The sequence below is a fragment of the Hippoglossus hippoglossus genome, chromosome 5, assembly GCF_009819705.1.
Source record: "Hippoglossus hippoglossus isolate fHipHip1 chromosome 5, fHipHip1.pri, whole genome shotgun sequence".
Classification (NCBI taxonomy): Eukaryota; Metazoa; Chordata; class Actinopteri; order Pleuronectiformes; family Pleuronectidae; genus Hippoglossus; species Hippoglossus hippoglossus.
In genome coordinates this window covers 9,030,017-9,054,844 of record NC_047155.1, presented here as the reverse complement: position 1 = coordinate 9,054,844, position 24,828 = coordinate 9,030,017, and the positions used below count along the sequence as shown (strand labels likewise).

The 24,828-nt window shown below is 40.6% G+C and overlaps 1 protein-coding gene across 2 annotated transcripts; it reads right to left on the bottom strand.

The window, feature by feature from the left end:
- Positions 1-4,936: 4,936 nt before the first annotated feature.
- On the bottom strand, positions 4,937-22,381 carry st7l (suppression of tumorigenicity 7 like). 2 transcript variants are annotated; one of them, XM_034585809.1, is made up of 15 exons: positions 22,179-22,381; positions 21,763-21,845; positions 20,321-20,480; positions 20,182-20,236; positions 19,881-19,996; positions 19,617-19,695; positions 19,234-19,322; positions 18,846-18,946; positions 18,555-18,669; positions 18,345-18,417; positions 18,100-18,202; positions 10,463-10,613; positions 9,956-10,048; positions 9,693-9,832; positions 4,937-6,902 (listed from the first exon to the last, which is right to left on the bottom strand). In XM_034585809.1, the coding sequence occupies exons 1-15, from the start codon at positions 22,345-22,347 to the stop codon at positions 6,807-6,809; spliced, it is 1,623 nt and encodes a 540-aa protein (XP_034441700.1). In that variant the 5' UTR covers positions 22,348-22,381; the 3' UTR covers positions 4,937-6,806. The 2 variants fall into 2 exon arrangements, with proteins under 2 accessions (XP_034441700.1, XP_034441699.1); XM_034585808.1 differs by lacking the exon at positions 9,693-9,832.
- Between the last annotated feature and the right edge of the window lie 2,447 nt (positions 22,382-24,828).

Below are 24,828 nucleotides of genomic sequence, written 5' to 3'. Positions count from 1 at the left end.
GTGCTTCTCCAGCCTTCAAAACTTCACAGTGGGTAGAACGTTTCTGTGTGGAGGTCTCGTGTTCTTCCAACAATCCAAAGCCATGCAGGTTAATAAGAAACTCTAAGTTGCCTGTGGGTGTGAATGGTTGTCTAAATGAGTCACAGAAATTCAGAGATTCAAGTCACAAACGCTGCAGCTTACCAGGTATTATTCCTGCAGTGGATGACCTAATCAAACTATACTTTGTAATCGGATTCTGCTACAAGGAAATTTTATCCTCGAGTCTGTTTACGATCATCCTTTGAGAAGACACTGTCCTGAATTGGGCTTATTTAGAAGAAAACAACAATTTGGAAGAGGACGCAGTGGTGTTTGTGTCCTGCTGTACCACAAATGAATTGCCAATGGATGTAACCAACAATATCCTACCAGCTGTTTATTGCATCCCTGATGCACAAAATCTCATAAATGTGTGACTATAATCTCATGGACGTTTTGAGCCTTTTCTCACAGATTTTATTGTTTTCTCGTGTGAGTGTCAGTAATTCTCAAACTTCTCGCTAATTTATCACTTTAATCCCAGAGAATACAGTAAATATAAGTTTAATCATTAAAATTCAGCATCAATGGCCCTGCCGAAGAGGCCACAATTTATTTTATGTCCGAGTCAATCTTTTTGCTGGTCAGACATTGGTACATCAGTGTCCTGGTGTGTGTTACTGTCTAAGGGAGGTATTTTCACCTTGGAAATGCAGGTCCCAAAATACCTTAGTGGTTCTATATAAAACCTTGTTGATCCACCCTCTGTCACTTTCATTAGAGGTCTTCTGTTCTCCTCAAGCTTATATGGCCTGCTATGCCTTAGCTGTTCAACTATGGCATGGAGAGGATAAGGATAATGCATCCAACGAGGTTAGTGTTTTAAAGTTCAGTTCATTCAGAGCAGATAAGAAGCTTTGATATAGAATACAAGATATCTCCTAAGTTGAATTACAGTAGTATTATAGGGCAGCGTTTAAATGAATGAGAAGCGTAATGACTTGCTGTACACGGAGTAGATGAATAATGCTTTGCTGGTCATTACAATGTGTCACAGTATCCATGGTGCTTTGTCTCCCACGATGTGAGATCCAGTTGAAGTCTGTAAAAATAACAGGAGTGGCATCAGAGGCATTCTCTGCCATCACAGTGATATCAAATGGGCATCGCCACTCAACAACATTTCAGAGCTAAAATTGGCCCAGGGGAGAGACTAACAGTGTGGTCCACACGGATGTTTCACATTCAGGGAAACCAGCAGAGAGAAATGTTGTAATCTCTGCTCGCGAGTCAAAAACAATTCAGCATTGCATCAATTTCATAACAAATATGTTTAGTTTTCTCCTTGAACTCATCTGACTAGTCCTCCATTCCTCAAACGCTGTGCTCCCCCAAACCGTATGATTAATATCTGTGATATACAGCAATATGGGAAATATGTTGATTGGGAAATTGTTGGTCTCACGACTATATAGGAAGTGTTGAAAAGTTCTTTCACAGTGTTTCTTGGAATAGAAGGTGACCCGTATGACCCTATCAGCAGTAATTAAAAACTTCATGTGCACATGAAGTTGGACTTGACTATAGCTGCTATAGAACAGTGTATTTGTGGTCCTTGCCAAGTGACATCATACTTATAAGTGGAAGAAAGTAATAGCCACATAAATCTCACATACAGTGATTTGTGCAGATAAAGGAAAATACTCCAGCAAACTAAATATGTGCTGTAAATGAACTTTTAATAGCATAAACCACGAAAAATGCATTGTAGCCATCTAACTGATGTATTCAGATTCAGTGTCTTTCATTCAAGAATTCAGCAACACACACAGCGAACTATGTCCACTGGATGGCATTGAATCAAATGACCAAATGCATAAACCTTATATGAACTCAGAAAAGTAATGCACAGCTAATAATCATGTGTAAAATGTTTGTACAAAGCAGATATTTGGCCTTAAGGCAATGACCTCATCAATCCCCACGACCTATACAGCAAAACCAGCACAGCAGAGACAGAGGAAAGAGATTATTAGAAACTTCCCCCTCAAAGATCAATCAGATGCAGAGCCTGACGCCAGCCATGAGGTAGAATCTGCTTTATGTAGTCAACAAACACCAACTGACACATGTCTACTTTCCTGCGAGACATCACAGACAGCGATATGTATATGCTATCACGTGCAATGAGATGAGCAAGTCCACCAGCAATCCAACTGATGTGCACAAGCAAAGAAGAGCTGCAGGCTTCAGCTAGGTGAAGGGTATAATAAAAAAACCTATGCATCTTAAAGTGACAAAAAAGTAGTCACAACACACTTGACATATAGACACACACGCTGTTAAGCAGCAGCAAGCATGGATAGGACCCAGTTGGCATTGAGTGCAGCAGGAGAGTAAACCTCAGAGCCACGTGATGACCTGACATATGGAGAATGTCGTGAAATCTACACAAGTTAAGATAAATAACCATATATTAGTTTCCAAACGGCCATGTTTCCATAAGTAAAAGTCCAGTAGTCCCCCATAATGAATTTAAGCCACACCAACAATCATAGATATTAATCTGCGTAATGTGACTGATTTTGTTCAACTGGATCCACAAATGATTCCCTGGGAATTCAGTGAAAATGTAAAAGAAAGTGATATCCTGGATCCACCCTTTCTCCAGATCTGTGCCAAATTTAAAGGGGTTCTTTCTTGCCCCATATATTTCACAAGACATCTTCAAGTTCTGTCGAAAACCGTTGAGAAGTCTTTAGTGTATGTCTGCTGACAAACAAACCAACAAACAAACAAATGGACAGTGGAGAAAGCAGCAGCCAGCCATGACACAAAACCACTTCAACCCATAGCACTCAAACTACTCTAAGCATGAGTGTTGAGGTTTCACCAGGAAATAACTAACCAACTGTGTCAAAGATCAAGCAAAAAGAAAGTAGCTGCAAGATATCAAGACCACAAACATGAGCCGAACACAGACGAGACGTAGAACAGGCCACAGAGAACTTACCTTGATAAATGAAGGATGAAACCAATGTCACCTGAGCTGGTGCAAGGCCTGACATGAGGACAACTTCCTGTTTTAACTGGAGCCTGAGTGTTGGAGCAGCAACAGAGAGCTAACTTCTCCTGTCTGCGGCTGTAGACTGTTAGCTTCTTCATAATATGTCCAATTAGCAACTGTTAGCTGCTTAGCTTCTTCACCATATGTCCAATTAGCAACTGTTTGCTGCTTAGCTTCTTCATCATATGTCCAATTAGCAACTGTTAGCTGCTTAGCTTCTTCATAATATGTCCAATTAGCAACTGTTAGCTGCTTAGCTTCTTCTTCACGAAATGTCACATTAGCAACTGTTGGCTGGTTAACTTCTTCACAAAAGGCTAATATGACCACTGCTGGAAGTAGCTAATTGTTATTAGCATGTAGCAAACAGCTTTAATGGCTAACTAGTGGGCTGGGGACTTCCCTTTAAATACCTCGCCTCTTCACACAGATATGTGAGTTAGATATGTATTTCAGCCACTTGACTAGCTCACATGACTTTGTAGCCCAGTGAAAGAAGCCTCCCCGCCCCCATACACACACACACACACACACAACTCTGTGTGTGTTTGTTTATTTTTAATAAACATTGTAATCTTTTCTTCTGAGTTTCATGTGATTCTTTTTGAGTTTTAATGTCGGACGTGAATGGAAGTTAATGTGTGGGAGGAAGACAAAATGGCAGCAGTTTCAAAGACCCAGTCACCATCGTCTACTTGTTGGTCATCAGGAATTAAAATGGACGAAACCCCAAAATAAATTAAATATGTGATCTTAGGTTACACATCGTTCACCTGAACACCAAACAGTGTCATACAGAACTTTCTCAGATGGAGGATACATTTGCACAGACCCACGGATAGACATGACTCACCTGACCACGTGAGCCGTATGAGTTCATTTTGTCTCGGGGGCAGTTTTCCAGACCAACATGTGGTGCGTGTGACCTTCAGGGACACATACAGCCCAGATCCCAGTCCACTAGAGTTCATTCATGCAGGTGAGGTGAGATGACAGGTCTCGTAACAAGGTATTAGCAAATAAAAACTCTTATTTAGTGGGTCAACTGCCAGAAATGTTTGTGAAACACCTGCCACACAGGCATATACCTCAAATCCTCATTTCCGTATTTTATTTTTCATACTATTGTACATTTATGGTTATAAATTCTTATCACTAAAGGGTGTGAGATGATCAATTTAAACTTGTATACTTTCTTTGTCTCACTCTGATGTGTTGTCGTCAGGTTTACCTTCTCTCCTCTGTATTCCTAACTCGTAACCATGGAGGTCAGTGAGCAACGCAGGTTTTAACGTGTCGCATGAAACCCGCTCTGACACGGAGCGCAAACACTTGAGTACCTGTCAACAGCACTCGGCAGCGATTTTCATTACTGCTGCTCGCCACTTAAGCGCGAGTGTATGGACTATGATTGTGGCACTAGTGGTTCATTGGGAACATGCCAAGTAAACCATCTGCTGATGTTGGCGGAGTGGTATAATCATAATGATGGGCATGATGGCTCTCAGCTTTATATAGTCCGAGAGCAGCAATAGCACAATGGCAGAGTGAGTAGTTTGTCCTTGAACAAGACACCGTCTCCCCATCAATATAGAGGTGATTTTAAAAGATGAGGGGTAATGACATTCGCCTTACAAAGCACAGTATTTATATCTCTCACTTTATTTTGAAAATAGTTGGCTACAGTGATCACCTGTCTATGCACGCCTGGAAAAACAGTGTCTTTGCAATCCCGTTTGTCCCATCTACGCTCAGGTAGGTGCAGCAACTGAAGCTCAAGAGTAGCATTTTAATTTAGCATTTCTAAAACCCCAGAATAAAACAAAAAATGTCACACATTCAAGAAAGTTGCACTGAAACAGTAATTTATTGTGAGTTTTACCTTCGAACTCATCCAGGGATAGTAACAGCTTCAAACATTCTCCTGTCTTCAGCATGTGTCCGTACATTTCACATGTTTGTCAGTGTCTTCAACTCCAACAATTTGCAACACAATAACACACATGCATGTGCCATTACATCATGTGCATGTACTGCATGTTTGCCATTGTTACCTGGCTGGTAAATCTATAGAGGCTCCTCACTGGACACTGAATGAATTTACAGCTTTTTGAAGGCATCTGTTGATCAAATCTGGTTCATTTAAATTGAAACGAGTCACCGCTAAACTTGAAATCAATGTTGGTTTTAGTGATGTACTTAAAAAAAAAAAAGGCACTTTATCATCACATTTCTGTGTAATCACATGTGGGGTGAAGAGTTGCCGGAATGATGTTACTCCCATTTCACACCGAGGCCATTGCTGTACGAGACTGTCGCTGCCTATAATGTAATAACTATCTAGTCACACAACTTGACAAAGTAAAACAAACATGACCGAAGGTTTAAATGTAATAAAACCTGTTGATACATCATAAATAATAAACAACAATTATCAAGTGTTGGGATCATGTGACATCACAATATTACTATCTCTGAGGTAGAGAACACTGATGTACAGGATATTAGACCAAAAGGTTTTATCAGTTTCACGCACATTTGTTTCTGCGTTATGTTTTCAGATAGTTTTTACATTATACTTTACAGAAAGGTGGTTCTGGTACCTCAGCGTATTCACTTACTCAGTGAAAAGCAAAATACTTTGAAGCTTGAACAACAAATGACATTTTGTACTTATCAGGTAAAATGACTCTCACTTTGTACAATATGTCGATGTCTGGTTGTTTGACTCACCATCTCTAAATGCAATCGGCTCATTGAATATACTGAGTGAGTTATGATGACCCTCACTGAAGAACTCAATACAATATATTCAGAATTACTGCAATTCTACCGCATGTATTACAGCTAGTTGTTCCAGTGGTTGTGCCGTGTGCCTTTGTAATTGTTTGCTAGTTGACCAACACGCTGACTTACAACAATTCGTACTGCAATCAAAAGAAAATGAGTGATGCCACGAGCGGCTGCGAAAAGTGCTGATCCCATTTACGTTTCCATGTTGCGGGGGCGGCGGTTGCCCCAGTGATATAGTGCTGAGGTGTCATGCCATGGTAACAACTGTTGAACTGCCGAGGTGTTGTATACACTGCAGCCACTCGGAGGCTGTAAATCACAGTTCTGTTTTTAGGAGCTCTCGCAGACTTTTTCTGATCTGCCCAGCTGGAAGTCTGCGGGGCACAGAGGGCCGGTATAGGATACATAGGTTCCCAATACCAAATACCCCACGTACCAGAAAACATGCTGTTTCATTTTGGTGATGATTTAGTTTTGCCTCTGACCTCAGAAGATTTGTACGAAATTCCATCAGGCTACAGGGGATACCCAAAAAATGTGTAATTGCTCCGTGGTAACACGATGACAAATGAGTGTCCCTGAGAAAAATCGTTGGAAATGGGACTTTTTAAAATGTGTTCTTGGAAAAACTCTGGCTGCTGGGACAATGTGGGAGAGCATCTTAAGAGTGGTTTTGCCGTGTTGATACAACCTCAGCCAACATAATCAGTAACAGTGTAGCAAGTGGACAGTAATGCTGAAGACAGGAGAGCAAACACTTTTTGTCTGAGGGTTTGGAGTGGTATTGGCGTGTATATGTGTGTTGTGTGTGTGTGTTTGTGTTGGGAGTGATAATGGTGTGTATAAGTGTATCTCTGTGCGTCTGTGTGTGTGTGTGTGTGCGTGTGTGTCTGTGTATGTGTGTATGCGTGTTTGTGAGATGGGGTCAGATCCGAGTCAGCTGGTGCCAAAAACTGGACGGCATGAAGCTTTCCATCTTGTCTGCGAAGAAACCCAGGGGTGCAAAGAGTGTGCTGAAGAACTGAGAGGGAGAAAAAGCAGAGTGAGCTTTCAGCTGAATGCCCGGAAAACATTTTAAAGAAGAAGATAAACACTTGAAAAGAAAATCCACAAAAGTTCATGATTTCACTGAAGCAATGTTATATATTGCATCTCAAAGCCTCAGCTCAAACATTTCCCGTTTTACCCCACAAATACTTGTGATTCAATAACTTTGATTATTTTCCTGCTTATTTTCCTTCTTGAAACATAAAAGGTGCTACATTAGGAAAACTATAGGAGCAGAGTAGATTTTTTCAGCCACAACTTCACCTACTTTTTAATGCATGGAGGTGCTAAAATAGTCTAAATAGCTTAAAACGTTGGCAAAAAAAGCCCAAATGCCATAATGTGTCCAATAATATTGGGTTTCAAACCCATTAGGAGCACTGGACACTTAAAACATGGGGGGCACGATGAGCAGGGTTTTTTTCAGGTGACAGGAAACAGTGCAGTTGCAAAGCAGCAGGACACAGCTGAACCTTTATATACATGTAATCCAGGAGCTTCCTCAAATATAACAGCATTGTCTCTGTATTATCATTTTTAAAACTTTGTTTGTAGAAACAGTGCTGACAGATAAACTGTATACTCTCCATGATTTACATGTCAACACACTTTTATACATCAAATCCATCACTTTCACTGGTTCTTTCTTTTTCTAAATAACGATAAATGGAAATAAACCTAAGGAGGGTGACAGTGTCATTTCATTGTTGACACTGGAAACAGTGGTTTGACATTAAAAGTAAACAAACAAATAAATATTTGTATATCTGTGTATGTATGTCCATGTTTACAATGAATAATACAATGTTTGGAAAGATGTTGAAATAACATTACTGTAAAACAGCAACCCTCAATTATTTTTATTTATTATAGCATAACGACCTGGGAATAATTGACAATCTTTTTAAATACATATATCGGCCAATTTATACTGTTGCTGTATTGGAAATATTTTACGCCTTAATGTCAGCGTCACCCCACAAAAATCCAGCCAGGCTCTACTTATCATCTCCCTATAAAACTAAAAGAATGTGCATTGATTTTGTTCTGAAGTAACATAAAAACAACAACAAACAACAAACATGTACGAAATGTACATTGTTTGAGTATTTATTTTTGTGATTATTACATATCTTTCCCTGAGCACATGAAACCATGTAAACAGATAGTATAACTGAGTGTGGTTGTCTAAACAATGAAGCTTCTCGTTATGGTTTACAGTCATTACAGGTAAACCAAATGGTTTTAATCATATCACGACACTATTCATGTCAACTTTTCCATTGTAAGTTGTAAAATAGAATAAAATAGGACATCGACTGACGTGTTTTACTCTAATGTAAAGTAGCCTGAAAAAAAGATAATTTTACTTAAGGATCAACTTAATCACTCATGTTTTATGATAAATTGAGAAATTATATTAACTTAGATCTTAGATAAGGATCTAGAATAAACAGTATATTACATATGTGTATAAAAGAACTTTGAAAATGCACATGTTCGTGATTTAGGTTCACTAGTAACAGTCAGATGTAAAATATTACAATATGGTTTCTCACTGAAACTACTTGAGGTGTGCTTGATGCACTTGACACTTTAATAGTCTCATAAGTGGACATATCATCTCCGGCTAGGCCAGTGCGAATCAAGTGCTCTCTAATCCCATTTAATACATGAAACATATTCAACTACCATACTCTACATGTCTGGTTTCCATAAATAAAGGAAAAGCAGACGGCCACATCACCACTGCTGCCTCGTCTCGCTCGGCTTTTCTTTCCAAGAGAGATTTTTTTTTCTTCAGAATGCAGCAAGGACCTCTGTGTTCCTCCCTCAATGGTTCTAATACACTCTGTTACCTATTACATACACCAGGCTCTGCCCTGCTGTTAAATCTCATTCACGCCCAGTTTTTTCTCATAACAGAAAGAAGAGCACTAGATGTACTCTGTAGTCTTGTTTTTGCATCTGTAAAGACAGGCCCTAATAAACAGGATGACTATAAACAAAGGCTAAGCCAAAGAAGAGTTTGCCAAACGGGCCGAAACAGATGACCGTGCACGTCTTTAATAAATAAACAGTAAAAGGAAGTCGTGCATTTTAAGTTTCTAAATTTCTAAGGCTACAAGTTTACACTGGTATGTTTGCTGATGTGATGGTTTAAGATTGACTACAGCTTGTTTTGGCGGGAACTGCTGACATTCACAGGACTACGACTCCCATGAGCCTTCAGTGTTACTGATGGATGGAAAGCCGCGATTAGCACAGGGTTCAAATTGACTTGACCAATACAGATTCAAATTTTTTTTTACTGATATTAGGGATATATCAGCTGATATGTATATATTATTCAAAGAAAATTGGCAATGATCACTAAAATTTTGTTGTCAAACCCGTATGACAAAGAAATGTAATTGAGGCTTAATGTTTCAGTTTAACCATAAACTTTATTATAAATAACTATCAATAAACTACTAACATACAAATACTAACCAAATACTAAGAACTTTAATAAAATTAAATGTAAACATAAATCCACGTTTTCTATTTCCTATTGTTTCAATATTCATATTTCTTTTTCATATTTATATATCAGCAAACACACTCATGAACCACTACAGATACGTCTGTGAAAGGCTCATATTGATATATTATCAGCAAACTGATATATCGGTGGTGCTCTAAATAAAATGTTAGTGAATAACAACTTGCATTTAAAACGTGGACAGGAAAAGAGATCTGAGACAAACTGATGACGACTTACTGCTTTGGCAAAGACACCCATGAGCTCAGGGAACTGATGTGTGAGCATGGCCAGTATGGCAGTGAAGGAGCAAAGGCCTGCTGTGAAGAGGATGAAGAAGGGAAGCTCTTTTTTTGGGTACACAGACACCTCGTGAAAAGCTACAGTGAAGATGAGAGAGAAGGAGAGAGCAAGATGAAGTCAGATAAAGATAAACAGGGTTTAAATAGAGAGAGGATTATCATTCATATCAGTTGATTGGAGGTAGGTAGGTTAAGACTTACAGGGCAATAGTTCCCTATCTGCTGTTTCTGTGCATCCTGGGTAAGGGTAAAACAGGTGACCCTTCTCCAGCGGGTACGGAATTATCCGGAAGGCTGGAAAGACAGATAAAGGAGCAAATAGGAAACCGCATTCAGTATTAAATTATTACAAACAACATAACTGGTAAGAGTTGACCAGAGTGTATAGATACTAACACTATACAGAGGGATACAATACCACAATAACATTCTTCCAGTGAGGAATAAGCTCATTCCTGTATAATGAGTATTTGTGGGTGTGTTGTGGAAACAAAACCGATGACACAATAATGTAAAAATGAGGAGCAGCTTGCAAGAAGATAGTTAGATTAAAGGACAATAGTGACTTCTGAATTCACACAGAGGTTATATTCACTTCAAAAGAACTCAAGCAAAATGTCTAAGCAGAAATATATTGCTGACAATTAATAAAATTTAAATTCCTCCAATGTAGTCATGTGCAATAGAAGAAGTAGAAGTAATACTTACTGCCCTCCCAGGTGCAGTGTAGTAGGTTTAAGGCTCCCTCTGCCCTCTTCCAGTGCTGCAGGTGAAAGAAGGCGTACGCCACTGCCTCGCTGTCACCTCTCTTCAAGATGTGCTCTGGAGGCAGGATCAGACTCTTCATCTCTAATAAGTACTAAAGACAAGAAGAAGAGGAAACACTTATATAACACAATATACATTCAGTATAGATGTCATCTGATAAAAGAGTACGTTAGAAATGGTGTGCCAATGTTTGTTTTAACTCTGCTTTCACAATTTAGCTCAGCCACAGAAACCGCCTTTCAGTCCGTGTATTTCTATCTGGTTGAATCCCAGTTGCACTCACCAACGTATACATCTGGTTTCCCATTCATTACATTTCCAGCATGAAATAACGGCGATTGAATACAAAATTGTTGGTGAAAAATTTGATGTGAACTATAGACTGTATACGTCTAAAGATGGACAACACATCTCCACTTCCTCACGTTGAAGTAACTTGGAGCCGGAGTCTGTGCAGTTCTGATCCTAATGTGGAGCAATGGTCTCTTTGATAAATGCTCTCTACCAATCACAAGTCAGTCTCAGCTGTCGATCGTGATGTTTCATCATGTTTATATAACATCAAATAATGAATTAAAACCAAAATTAGACTTGGGCATACTTCAGTGAGATAAGAACTACCTAAAAGGACAGGGAACATTTTATTTAACATGTACTTTGAGTTTGTTTTTGTACATTTCCAATCTGCAAACATGGAGGAGGCAGGGTTTTATTACTAATGCTATGGCCAGCCACCATTAATCCAGATGATTCCGCCTCAGTCTTCTTTATATACAGTCTATGTTGTGTACCTTGTTATTTAAATGTACTAGGTTTGAACACATGAGGACACTTGACGTATACCGCCATTCTTTCTTATATTATGTTGCTTTATACTGACTATTATGTATGTGAATCAAACCACAAGTAACGCAAGGTGAATATTTCCATCCTTACGTTTATAAGGTGGTCAGAAAGAGGACTAAAAAGTATGTTGATTTATTAGATACGTTTATTTTTCGCTGAGATATGAACCTAAATTGCACTGATGAGAGTTTGGTCCTTAAAAAAAAAAATAAGAGTGTTAATGGTTTCATTCACATTTTCTACTGGCTTCTCAGTCAACACTTGACTTCACCCTATCCTATTGAGCAATTCCCTCTGGCTCACTCCCTGCAGAGTGAAAACATATTTTTTCCATGGGAGGTATTTGTCAAGGGCCTTATTTTGCAATTGTTCAAGGTGGGAGGGAAAAGCTTTCCAAAGCTCTGTGTGTGTTATTGTTACAGTATAGTACATTCATTCCATGAATGTGTAACATCCCACACTCACCCCTCCTCTCCTTCCCTACTGTGTAAGATTGTCCCAGTGTGTCAAAGACCCACGTCCAGAGTTACAACCTATAGAACAGGTCTGCTTTTCTGGCATAACACAGACCAAGCATCCAGAAATAACAATGGGAGAATATTGTGCGCTTGGTTTTTCGCATTAAACAAAAAACGGCCAAGCTTTGTCAATGGATAAGTATTTAATGGTTGCATAATGACTTTGATGAACCTTGCCCCTCTGTGTGATTTATGTCTGTGGTGCCAGTATGGCAGGAGTCTGTGTTAACAAAACCCATGTGCAGGCTGGGGGCCCCCTGTTCTGGATTCCCAGGCGGCTAGCGTCACAGTGCTCTGGATCTCAGGACTGACACTTTGGGAAGGTTACCCCACAGCTAATCCTGTCTAATCCCTTCCATGGTCACAGGCTCAGCCAGCCAGCCAGACCATGCTGCTTCACCCATCTCCCCCTGCCATATCCTCTGTCTCCAGTCTCGCCCCCATGATCACAGCCTGCCCAGGCCTTCCAACCTAGCTCATCCCTTTTTCCAATTGTCTGTCACTGGTACAGAAACTGGAAAATTTGCCTCCACTGTGTCTCTCACTTCTCCTCACCTCTAGGACCTGAACTAACCTACATCACCACCAATCCAGCAATTACTCAGCATCTTCTTCATCTCCCTTCACCCCCCCATTAGGGCAAATACTCATCATCTCCACCAAGGAGGTGATGTTTTCACCCCCGTCTGTTGGTTTAGATGTTTGTTTGGCAACAGGATAATGCCAAAACTACTTAGTGGATTTCCACAAAAAACTTGATGGAAGGAGGTGAAAGAACCCATTCAATTTTGGAGTGGATGCAGATCAGGGGGGGCAGATCCTGGACTGTTCTTTAACAGAGATGTGGGGCATTTTTTTGAACTACTACTACTCAGACAATTTATTTGCACACATCAAATCTAAAACAGAGAAAAAGATAAATGAGTGAAACACAATTTACAACACCTCATTCCTTCATTATTTTGCTTCATCACAAGCTCAAACATTCATCACCCGACTGCACTGCAGCACCAAAGTCATACTCATCAGACAGTGAAGGAGGCTCCATTGCATGTGCCTCACTCACCACCCTCATGGGAAAATGCTCACTAAAGCTGGCACCCACAGGCAACAGGTGAGAAGCTCCTCTTCATCAATCTTACTCCTCTTTACTGACGCCAGTAGACCACCCTGTCTTCTATCCTGCTCTCTCCCCATCCTTACACCCTCTGTAGTCATTACAAGGATCGGTGGCTAGAGACAACCAGAAGCTGCCTGTTTGCCCTCCTCACTTATCCTGTCTGACTTATTTAAATCAGCTCTCTCTGCTCCGGCCAAGACACTTGACTGTCTGCCTAAATCTTCCTCACCACCTCGGTTTCCTTGATTCTGCGCACAAATCTTTCGCCATCCTCCGCTCTCCCTTGGCACCGGTGATGAGGCAGGCGGCCAGCTCAAGAGCAAAAACAAATCACTTCTCATCACTTTTTGAGCACAGAGCAACTGATGTGACTGCTAAAATAACATCCATTCATTTCAAATCATGCTTCAACATGGTGAGATCTGCACCAAGAACTGAACGACCTATAGGAAAGTTTCATGTGTGGCCTGATCATGAACTTAAGATTTGATCATTTTGCAGAGAAGCAGGCCAATTCTGTCTTTTGTTGAAGCTGGATATTTTACAGTTACATATAGTTCTACCTTCATATCAGTCAGCTGCTGATAATGAGAGGACAGTGTATAGCGGCCATGCAGGTCTGGGTCCTCTGTGTGTTAAGATTAACCATTTAGAGAGACCGGCTGCTCAGCTGTCCTTCCTCGCATGCCACGGCATTAGAAATGGTGACACCTCAGTCCTGTGTGCTGGCCTCCCTCCCTCTCTCGTCTTCGGTCTGCTTCTCCACTCCCCGTCGCCTCTTTGATGAAGGGATGAGGTTTCATGTGCTCTCCTTTTATCCCTGGGCAGTCATAAGCCCAGAGCATAACTCATAAGCTGCCTTCTGATTCTAATCTGCAGCACTTTGCTTCTCACAATGGGACACACAGGCAACAATGACATCAGCCTTGTAGCTGCTCTATAAGGGTTTGGACAAACACACACGCTTACAGGGAAAGAACATGAAGACAAACAGGTGTTGGCTTTAGGAGGACAAACAAAGATTAAGAATTTCATAGTCAGTAAATGCTGCTACCAGATACTCCAACCTCTGCCAAGGGAGCGAAAAGTGTCAGAAAACACACAACATTCGTCCTAACGTCGGCTGCAATGAGGCAAATTGTAACTACATCCTTTTCCTTCTCTGAATCACACCTCATCCATCTTAATTCACAACAAACACAGCGCTGCCACTTGGTCTCAATTCACAAACCAAAAAGCCAATTTCAGAGGTAAACTAAGAAAGGGTCGAGGTTTCTGAGTCTTGACAGGCGTTCTAGATGTGAGCGTGTCAACCAGAATGGGGTGAGATGAGAAACTGCACTCCAAAGTGGAGTAAACTAGCAAGGTAGATGGGATCAGGTCACCCTGACTGCTCCACAATGAACAAGTATGGACCAAAGTGGCGGTAAATGTAAATGCAAAGCAGACTCAGGTAGCAGGAACACTTGATCAGCTGTCCAAGAATCCGGCAAACTGTCAGCCTCTTAACCACTGGCTGGTAGGGAAGCTGATTGGAAGGGACAGACAGATGGAGAAAAGGGAGGAGGCGGAGAGAGAGGAGAATAAATAGAGAAGGACAGAAGATGAGGAGGAGAGGAAAATGGAAGGGAACAAACGGGAAAGAGGAGGGAAATAGGAGCAAGATGGAGAGGGAAAGGGGAAAGAGGTCATGAGGGAGGAGGATGGTGTGCACTGAAACAGCTGTGGGGTTGAGGCGTGTGTGTGTACAGCCTTTTCAGCAGTTTGAATGAGCTCATGTGATGTAGCCTTGCATTATATTCATATATAAGCTCCTTGGCATGCTTGATAAAACACCCACACACTTAATGCTTGACATAATCATGTTCCTTCATTAGTCCACCTGTTCAAGGGGGGCAGAGGCTACTGAGTGTTCTTTGTCTAGTCTTGATGAGCACTCAAAGCGCTTTACAGTACAGCTTGCTATTGGGCAGCACTTTTTCTATGAGGGGCATTTCGGGGTTCAGTATCTTGCCCAAGGACACTTCGGCACGCAGATGGGGAAGACTTGGATCGAACCACCGACCTTCTGGTTAGAGGATGACTGCTCTTACCCATCAGCCACAGCCGACCATGCAAGCATAAACTAGAGGAGCAGTCGGAGAGAGTTAAAGAATGTAAAAAAAAAAAAGAAATAATTCCTGGTATCTTGGGTAGAAATCCATGCTTCCAAGAGGATTATTCCTACTGACTTTGATGATTCCGATTTTTTAACGAGGTAATATTTTCACTTAACCTGAGAAATATCTCAAAATCATTGGGAGAAGGACGATCTTCTCAAACATCGACTGCTTGAATTGGTACAAAATATTTTGCAGACATTTATGTTTCCCAGATAATGGAGCCTATTGATTGTTGTGCTCCCCCAACTTGCACGTTGACTTTTACCGCTCATAGTAAGTGAGGAATATTAGATTACCATGACATTTTGTAAAGACACCCATGGGACGGGATGAATTGCAAGAACCTTGGTGGTTCCCTGAATTTTTCTCTAGGACCATCATCATGTAAAAAATGTATCTTTTTTTTCCTTGGGTTTCTGAGAAAATCATCAAATTCCCGTCAGCCTCATCTGTACTTCATATTATATCTGTTTGGCAAATGTGAGCATGTTAACAGCCTAAACTTTGAAGGTGAACACAGGACACATCACACCGCAGTGCTTGATTAAGCTCAAAGCCCCGCTGTGACTCATGGAGGCACATGGCCCGTGCACACTTGACTTAAACACATTCATGCCCAGGAGCTGTGCTGTAAAACCACAGTCTAATCTGGTTGTCACTGAGCAGCTCCACTAGAGCAGTGGGGGGCTAACATGCTTCCTTAGGGGCAACTGATTACTGAGTGGAAAGTACTGTTCTTTTACTTGAGATCAAAATGTGACTGGTTCCATTTACAAGCCTGTTTCAGTAAACTCTATCTCTCTGTCTATCTAATAAGGCTTCTCAATAGCAATGTACTTAATGCTTCTTATGAAACCTTCACTTCATGTAATACAGATATGAAACTTAATTAACGCCTTGCTTAATTACTATTTGTCATCTACAGGGACATTGGGAGATGTAGGAGGGATGTTTAGTGACATTTTAATTATACTGGACTCAGTGTTTCCCCACAAATTACTGTGCACGAGTTGTATGTAAAGGAGCTTAATTAATAACTGAGCTAACAGTATGTTTAGCTTTTGACAAAGGTTCATGTAATTAATTTGTGGACGGATCATTCCTTCTCAATCCCTTACTGCCAGATTTCACTGTGTCATCAGCTGCTGATGATAGTTTTCTTCAAATCTGTACTCACAATTTCAAATGTTTTCTACATTACACAACTCCTCAATCAATCAAATAATCCTACATAATGAATCAAGTCAATACTTGGATCCCTACCAAGTAAGAAACTCTACCAAAGCGTGCACATCTACACAAGAGGAGAAATATCAGCCCCGTGTCTAAACAGGCCTGAGTCACAGGTGCACTCACCGTTGAGACATGTCAGAAAACACAAAGCAACAACGTCCCTCCTTCACCACTCAAGTAAATTTCATATCCGACAACTATATACAACTCTGCCTGAGTAAGTATCAGATGCTTGACAAAGATAAACAAGTAATCACAAAAGGTGTTTTACGAATTTCAATTTCCATGTCATTTCGTTATTCACCTACACTCACTGGAGTCGATAGTGGTGCTCATATTCAGACTCAAACACGGGAGGAGAGAGGACGAGCGAACATGAGAGGATAAGAGACAGGATGAGGGTACGTGATGAGAGGCGAGAGGACGGCTGCCTCTGGGCAGGATTGGGAGGGAGCGGTTGGAAAGACATTGAAGATGAGGGCCCTCTCTTTATAATCAAAGGCTGGATCAAAGTGCTGGCTGACGTCTACACCCCCCCCCCCCCCCCCTCCCCACACATACAAACACACTTATTCTCTTTCTCTCTCTCAGACAAGGAGATGAAACAACACCACACTACAAAGGCCAAACTATGACAAAACTGTGCTACAACTGTGTAAGTCTCTGTGTGTGCATGTGTGTGTGTCTGACATCAATCAACAACCCTGTGGGAACTGGTGTGAAAAGGGCCAGAGGGATATCCAGTGTAGTCACATGTGTGCCCTGGTTCACCCGCATAGATAGAGCTGGATTCTACTACACATTATCCTGACTGTCATACTTTATGTTTACAGCTTTTTGAAAGATCTAAAGTTAAAATTCCAACGAAAGTATCTGTAAAACACACAAATGCATTTTCCAAAAGTCATGTAATAGTCACATGCAAACACGCTTTTGATGGGACAAATTGTGTTTCATTTAAAATAACTGTAACAGTACAAATCAATCAATCAAATAGAGAGAAAGAATGAACAAATGCACATATAAACAGGGATTTACAGCCTGCAACTGTAGCTGTGCAAAAATTAACTGAGAGAAACTGTGTGACCTACACTGACACCTGGAGGTGGACTAGAGTATCACTGGAGTGCGGGGCTGCTCTATTTGAAAAGTTACACCACCTCTGACTGTTGACAGAACTGTTTACCTGCCTTCTTTGCCGGTTTTTTTCTGTGTGTGTAAACTTCACACATGGCAGTAATGTGAGCCTGGTGTGATCCGTTTAAATATAAATTAATATATGTGAATATAAATATTATAAAATGTGTTTCAAAATCTAAAAAATCTACCATTTGCCGTATAGCAGCTGAATAGATGACGATATACGTTAATGCATAAATTCCAATAAGAGTAGCGTGTCCATAATCGGGATGTGAATTGATCCATCTCAGTTCTATAAGATTCTGATAATCACCAGAGGATGTATGAAGGTTTCAGAAGCTAGAATGAATCAAAATGGTGTTAAGATTATTCCACAAGTTATTTGAGTAGATATTTAATACTGATTATCAATTTACAGCCAGATGTAAAACAGGCTTTTCAAGATGACTGACTCAACAAGTCAAGTCACATTTATGCATGTTTACAAATCAACATCACAATAGGTTTGACAGACCCACAGACTCTATATGACATTCATTAGTTTGACGGATGGCTGACCTTTGGCACGTGTGGATTGAACTCAACAGCTCTGTGTATGGCCTCCACAGCGTTCATCTCTGCTGTGCTCAGTCCCCGCCTGGACGCTGCCTCTGGAGAGAACCTGTGGAGACACACCTCAAATCAGCCGCTGTTTCATTCTACTGTCACTGTAGCCAAAGACGTAACGTCAAATTTGAGGAGATACAGATACTTGATTGTGTACAACAGATATTTTAAACATCATGAATCAAAAGGAAGCGTACTTATCAGACACAGCCCGTGCTTTCAACAGTGCAGATGTGTAACATATAGTGGCTGATTTTGGCAAGCTGATGTCTGCAATGGCAGAATAAATTAGGGTCATGCGACAGAAGCCATTCAGTACATTTTCAGGGCAAATTTAATGACAGTAAGTTGTGTCATTAATTTGAGAGACAAAAACAAACCACGTGTTTAATTGGTTCCAGTCTTACCATCGTATTTGGCGAGGACTGCTTGGACATCAGCATATGCTTGAAGCTCTAGTAGCGCCTCCAAGAGGTTTTCGTGAATATTTAACATTCCCAACAGCGGGAACTCCTTCATTAACTGTACGGAAATAAAACATCAGATTGACATGAAATGTGTTTGTATGCCTGCACCGCCATTGTTTCATATACAGTAAGTGTTGCTGCTTAAGTTAGTAACTCAGTGGCATTAGCAATTTGACAAGATGCACACTAAAGCAGTAAAAACGGTAAAGTCTGAAAGACTTTCAAACTCACATCTCTCATCATTTTCACTGCTTCTTTAATCCGCCCCAGTTTACGTGCACACATTGCCAGTCTGCGTTTAATGTACACCAGTAAGTTGATATCTTTTCCAGCTGTGGATAGAAAACATGAGATACTCAAAAAACAACACACTCCTCAGGCGACAGGTTTAAAACATGAGTAACATTAATCAAATTAAACAAGGGCCTCAGGCGTTTTACTTCATCTCCACAGGTGGGTGTGGACATATTTGTGTGTTCTATATATAACCATACTTACCTGTGTTGTAACATTTATGTAACTCACAGGTGTGACGTGCACTTAGTTTCTCTAAAACTAGTAACTTAACTTTATGCTAAAGCTAGTTGTACTTGTTGTATAGAGCCTAATCCATCCTTACCAATACTTAATGCTTTTTTAAAGAGGCGCTCAGCTTCTGTGATAGTTGTGGCTTCCTCCTCTGCTAGGAGCACGTAGGCAGCAGCACATCTGTACACACAAATACAAATACAAGACACAAGGGGAGAGATTAGATGTCAACAGATTCATGGACATGAACAGCTTAACAGAATAAAGGCAATACTGTAAGTATGAAAACACCATTGAAGAGGCCATTAAATAATCATGTTAATGTATTAATGCTCTTATGTGAAGCAGGCTTACAGAAACACATTTTTTTAACTGCATTACAACAGCAGATACTATTTAAAAAGATTCAGTATTATGTTTGTAGATACAGTATTTAAGGCGATAGTGTGTAACTGTGTAGGAGATGGGACCCACTCATGGTTCATCTCTATGGCCTGGTAAGCTGCTCTGATCCTGGCTTGAGGATTTCTCTCTCTCCAGGCTTTCTGCATCACTGCAATGAGAGAACGAACTCACGTTTATTATGGACGTGACCGTACACTCATCACATTTACACAACCTGTATGCTTTCAAGTCAGTTAGTCCCACAACATAAAGCAGTCCTGTGAACCAGAAGAACCAGACAAACATCTCCCAAAGCTATTAATATCACACCTCTCATTAAGGTTTCAAACTCACCGGCATCTTCCGGCCTTAACTGCTGAGTGTCTCCTGTGAAGAAGGTCTGATGGTCTTGAGCAGACAGGTTCATATCATAGTACGTTAAGGGTTCCTTCCCTGTTACCCAGGTGTACCTACAATGCACAGTTTTGTTATCCACAGGGAATCAAGTGAAACTGAATTAATTTCCTTACACCCAATACACAAAATGCACCTTTATAAATAATTGACTTGATGGCCCAATCATTATAAGCACTATTATGTGCATTCTAAACGCACTCCTACAAACCTAAATCATGTCTCTAAAACCCACACATACCTGTTGTATTCTGCTCCTCTGAACAGATTCAGAGGGTTCCTCCAGACCTTACACTCTAGCAAAGGGAAGATATTGTTATTAGTGCTGATAGTATTATGAGCAGAATTGCTGTTATGGTTCGTATTCTATAAACATTTACCTGAAACACTGGGTCTTGGCTCTGCTTCTCCATTAACTGATGAGAACAGGCCGGTGGTGGAGCTGCTCTCCACTCCCCCCAGGAGAGGACGCAGGTGGCTCACGGACACTTGTTCAATGAACGAGGTCCCATATTTACGAAAATACCACCACTCAAATATCTGTGGCCAGAACACACATGGTGAAAGGTAAACGATAAGACAACAATTACATTTAGTGGCAACTGCTGCCAGATTTCTTTCTGTCATGCAAGTTTGTAAAAAATAAAAAAAAAACTGACCAGATATTCATAAAGCACAAATGACACAAAGTTTTGTCACAAAAATTTCAGTTCAGGTGATTTTTCTCTTTTTCTTTGGTTCCCTGCCAATACTTGTACCACCTTGTACATTGCACACTGAATAAATCTTTCAAACCTGAATCTCAGAAACCTTGTCAGCATGAGCCCACTCTTTGTTCATTGCTACCAAATGAATAAAATCCATTCAATCTTTATTCTGCTCCCCACATCATGCTCTACAAACCACTGCACACAGGTGCTGATGTCCTCGGGTACACTATGATACATTTTCATTCTGGTTTCACATTTAATAACGATGCTTTCTTGCAAGATGTGTCTGTGTTAATAGACAAGACCATTTTTGTACAACAGCAATAGCCTAGGGCTCATTTTTGTAGTCATGCCTCTTGTTGGAGATACATCCCAAAAACAAAGTTAGTTTTGTGTCACTCCACCGTAGCTCAGGGAGGAAACACGGTCCCTGCAGAAAAACTGGGGCATATTTACTAAAAACTGAAACTGGGCAGTATGGCCAAAAATTATATAAGATAAGAAAGTCAATATTGAAAACCATCATGATGAAATGATGTTTTATCACCCAACCATCCTAAAAAGAAGGTTACTCTTGTGTACTGCACTTGAGCTGAGCCACCCAGACTTCAAAACAGCATATTGACTTCAGATACATTGTTAAATAATTTCTTTGGCCTAGAGCAAATAATGCCAAGTGTGAAAATCATTTTCCTCAATAGCAATATGACGAAGGTTCAATATATATTATTATATATATATGACGAAGGTTCAATATATATATTATTATATTAATTATGCATTTTGTAAAGTGCAGAGTGAGGAGGTATAACACATGATCGATCGACCTCAGATTTGTAAACTATGTGGCTGTGTTTAGTGTGTTGGGTGTTTTAAAACCAAAAACCTTCACTCAGGAGCAAAAATCTGCCTTTTTCAGCCATTTATCGTGATTATTACTGATATCGAGTGATGTGAACGTGGTTTATCTTCATACAGTTTTTGGCCCTGGCGTCCAGAATATAATGAATGAGGCACCTATCCTTAAAATGGCCTTAAACAAACATACATTTGGAAAAAAAAAGTAGAAGATCATAATTGTATGTAACAGGAGGAGAAATCCAATAACTCACAAGGATGAGTCCAGAGATGAGGGAGGAGGTTCCAGTGAGAGCCACGTAGAACTTGGGGGTGAGAGTGTTTAAAAACACTGACGCTGGAGGCGGACAGAGAGGAGGCGGACAGGTTAGTGAATGAATGGATTCAATCAAATAAACAGCAAGAGGACTGAGACACCAGGCTGCAGGTAGCATCTCTTGTAACAAGATTAAAAAACAAAACACTGACTCTTGGCTTATGTTGACCCAGTGTCTGCTAAAGCTCATATAGACATGCTACTGTCTTCTAACCAGCAGCTCTCCTGCATCCTCCCCGGACTCCCTCTGATAACGAGCTGTCAGAGCTGCACCGGCTCCGGCTCACTGGCTGCTACAGCCTCCGGAGGCTAACGGCAGCTAGCTGCGGCTAGCTAGCAGCAGCAGTCGTGTACCTGAGGCGAGCGTCTCCTGCAGCTTGAGCGGACTCCACAGCACGTAAACCATGATGAGCACCATGCCGAGCCAGATGAAGCACACGTAGGTCCACGACCAGGAGAGCCACGACTTGAATTTCTCAGTCAGCCCCACAGACTGAGGATTACTGCCAGCACTGTCCTCCATGATTCTCCGGATGTCTGTAAACACAGGAGTCACGTGACCGCGCACAGCAGAGGACCTCTATTTTGAAACCGCCACGAAGAAGAGAATCCATTTCCGGAGGGCACATAAATTACAGAGATGATGTTTTTATGTCAGAACTTCAGTCAAACAGGATGTGAACGTGGGGGGTGATTGGTTTTATTGTACACGTTTCACAGTTGATCTAAAATAGGAGCATATTTAAAAAATCTAAATAATAATCAACCTACTATTAGACCTTTAATTAGATAGTCATTGTTTTGCCTGGATATTTTTATTGAGTAGTCATTCAAAGATGATTATTTACACATTTCATCTGTCTCATCGCTACTTCCACGTTTTTACATCAAAATAGAAAACATAATCAGCTCATACATTTTTGTGAATCAAAATTAAGTAGTTAACGCATAAACTCCACCTCTAGCACTTACAATAATAAGAATCAAGTATGTCTTGTATTCTGAATTGCAGAAGCAATACTGTTACTTCAATACATGCCTTAAAAAAATATATCAGGAGTTGAATTTATCATTTAAGTCATCATTTATTTAAGTAGTAAATCTCAGTATTTCTCCCACCATTCACTTTTCTATTAGGGCTCCAGCAAATAATCATTTACACTTTTGTTCAATACTTTCTTGATCAGTCAAGTCGTATTTTACTTTGTAGAATCTTTAAATTGTAAAAATGTGTATTACAGTTTCCCTCTGCTGGTAGAGGAGATGTCTTGAGATGGATTATTCTCACCCTCCTGTTGACATTCATCATCTCAGTCATAAATGTGAAACGTATAAACTCCAGCTCGAATCATCCATCACATCCTGAATCTGCCCATTGTTGCATGTAGTACTTTTCATGGCCAGTAGGTGGGGCCATTACAACATAAAGCCATTCTGCTGTTATGCCATTTACTGGCTGCAGGTGGAGACAACGTTCAGTTTTGTTTACTTCCTCATAACCTCTCAATTCATTATAAAATACTGGAAATTAATATTTTGGGGTTTGCAAAAGTACAATAATTACAGTTAATATATTTTTTAACACAAATTGATGACTGAACAACTTCATCAGGACTTATTTAAAGCTGAGAGTTTGATCCAACTCTTTGGCTTCGTTCAAACTGCCAATCATTGTCCAGTCACAGTTTTCTATTCCCATGACACACAAACCCTTGGATGCATGTAACGTGTCAAACAAGTCATTCAGACTGTTGCACGATAAGGAAGAGGTATAGCTTTGGATGCATACTAGCAGTAGCACTCCTCACCTTGAGTGACGGACTCACATCTAACAGTGCAGGAATAAATGTGATTTGTTGGAGTATTTTCTACTTGGAGGTTACAGCCACTGAATGACAGAGAGCCAGATTTGGTCCTGCTCACACATGCCCTTGGGTGTTTTCTGCCTGATGCTGTTGGACAAGCACACGCAGGGTTAAAGGCCTGTCATATAAATCAGGTACAATCACTTTAGAGGTGAAAACATGCATGATGCCTCTGACAGGGAGGAAGAGTCGGCGGGGGGGGGGGGGGGGGGGGGGAGAGAAAAAAAGAAGAGGGGGAAGAGGAGCAGGACAGGTTTGTAGAAGTTATCCGCAGTGTACAGCACGACCTGCTTGTCTGCAAGTGTTTCCAGCTGAAATGATATTTTCAAATGACCTCTGCTCAGTGACTCATCCTTTGATAAAACATACATGTGCCCTCCAAGAATATACAGAGATAAGAGCGTTATCGTCCCTGCTATTTACACTGCAGCACTTTTACTGCTTGAGCATCAACAGCAGCCAAATGAAATATAGTGTGTATCTACATGAGGACGCAAGGGCATCTGCAGGATTTCTGCATGCGTCGCTATCAGAGATAATATTTTATTGAGGGACTAGAGTTAGATTGTAACTCAAATAGAAAACACAATACTGATATGAGAATTGCAAACAATGGACTGAACCATGTGCTCAAAGTGCAACATGACCTGCACACACGCGGTCAGCCAGCGTCCAGCCATGCAGAAGCAACATTGCTCATCATTCCGCAGTCACCTGTATACTTAAGGTTCATTTACAATTTCACGTCTGGTATCCATCCAGCCATTCTGGACTTCATGTTCTGTTTATGTAGTTTCTTTCTTTTTTCTCTGCCCAAAGCTTTTAAGAGTCCTCTAATCATACATAATTAATCAGGGTTTTCACTTAAATGCACTGCATTTCTCACTCTCATTATTACTTAAGAGGCTGCGCTTTAAGGACTGAAAATACCCAGCGCTCTGTTGATGGCATTGTTCACAAAGCCAGCTGTTTAAACAAATGAGGATTCACAAGACAAAAAAAATAGAAAATACAAAAACATGTATCAATATTTCAGGCTAACGACACCATTTTATTACTTGACATTAACATTTTAATTGTGTCTTCTTGATGAGATTGAAACATTTTAGTGTGATCTGAGAACAGATTTGGTCATAATG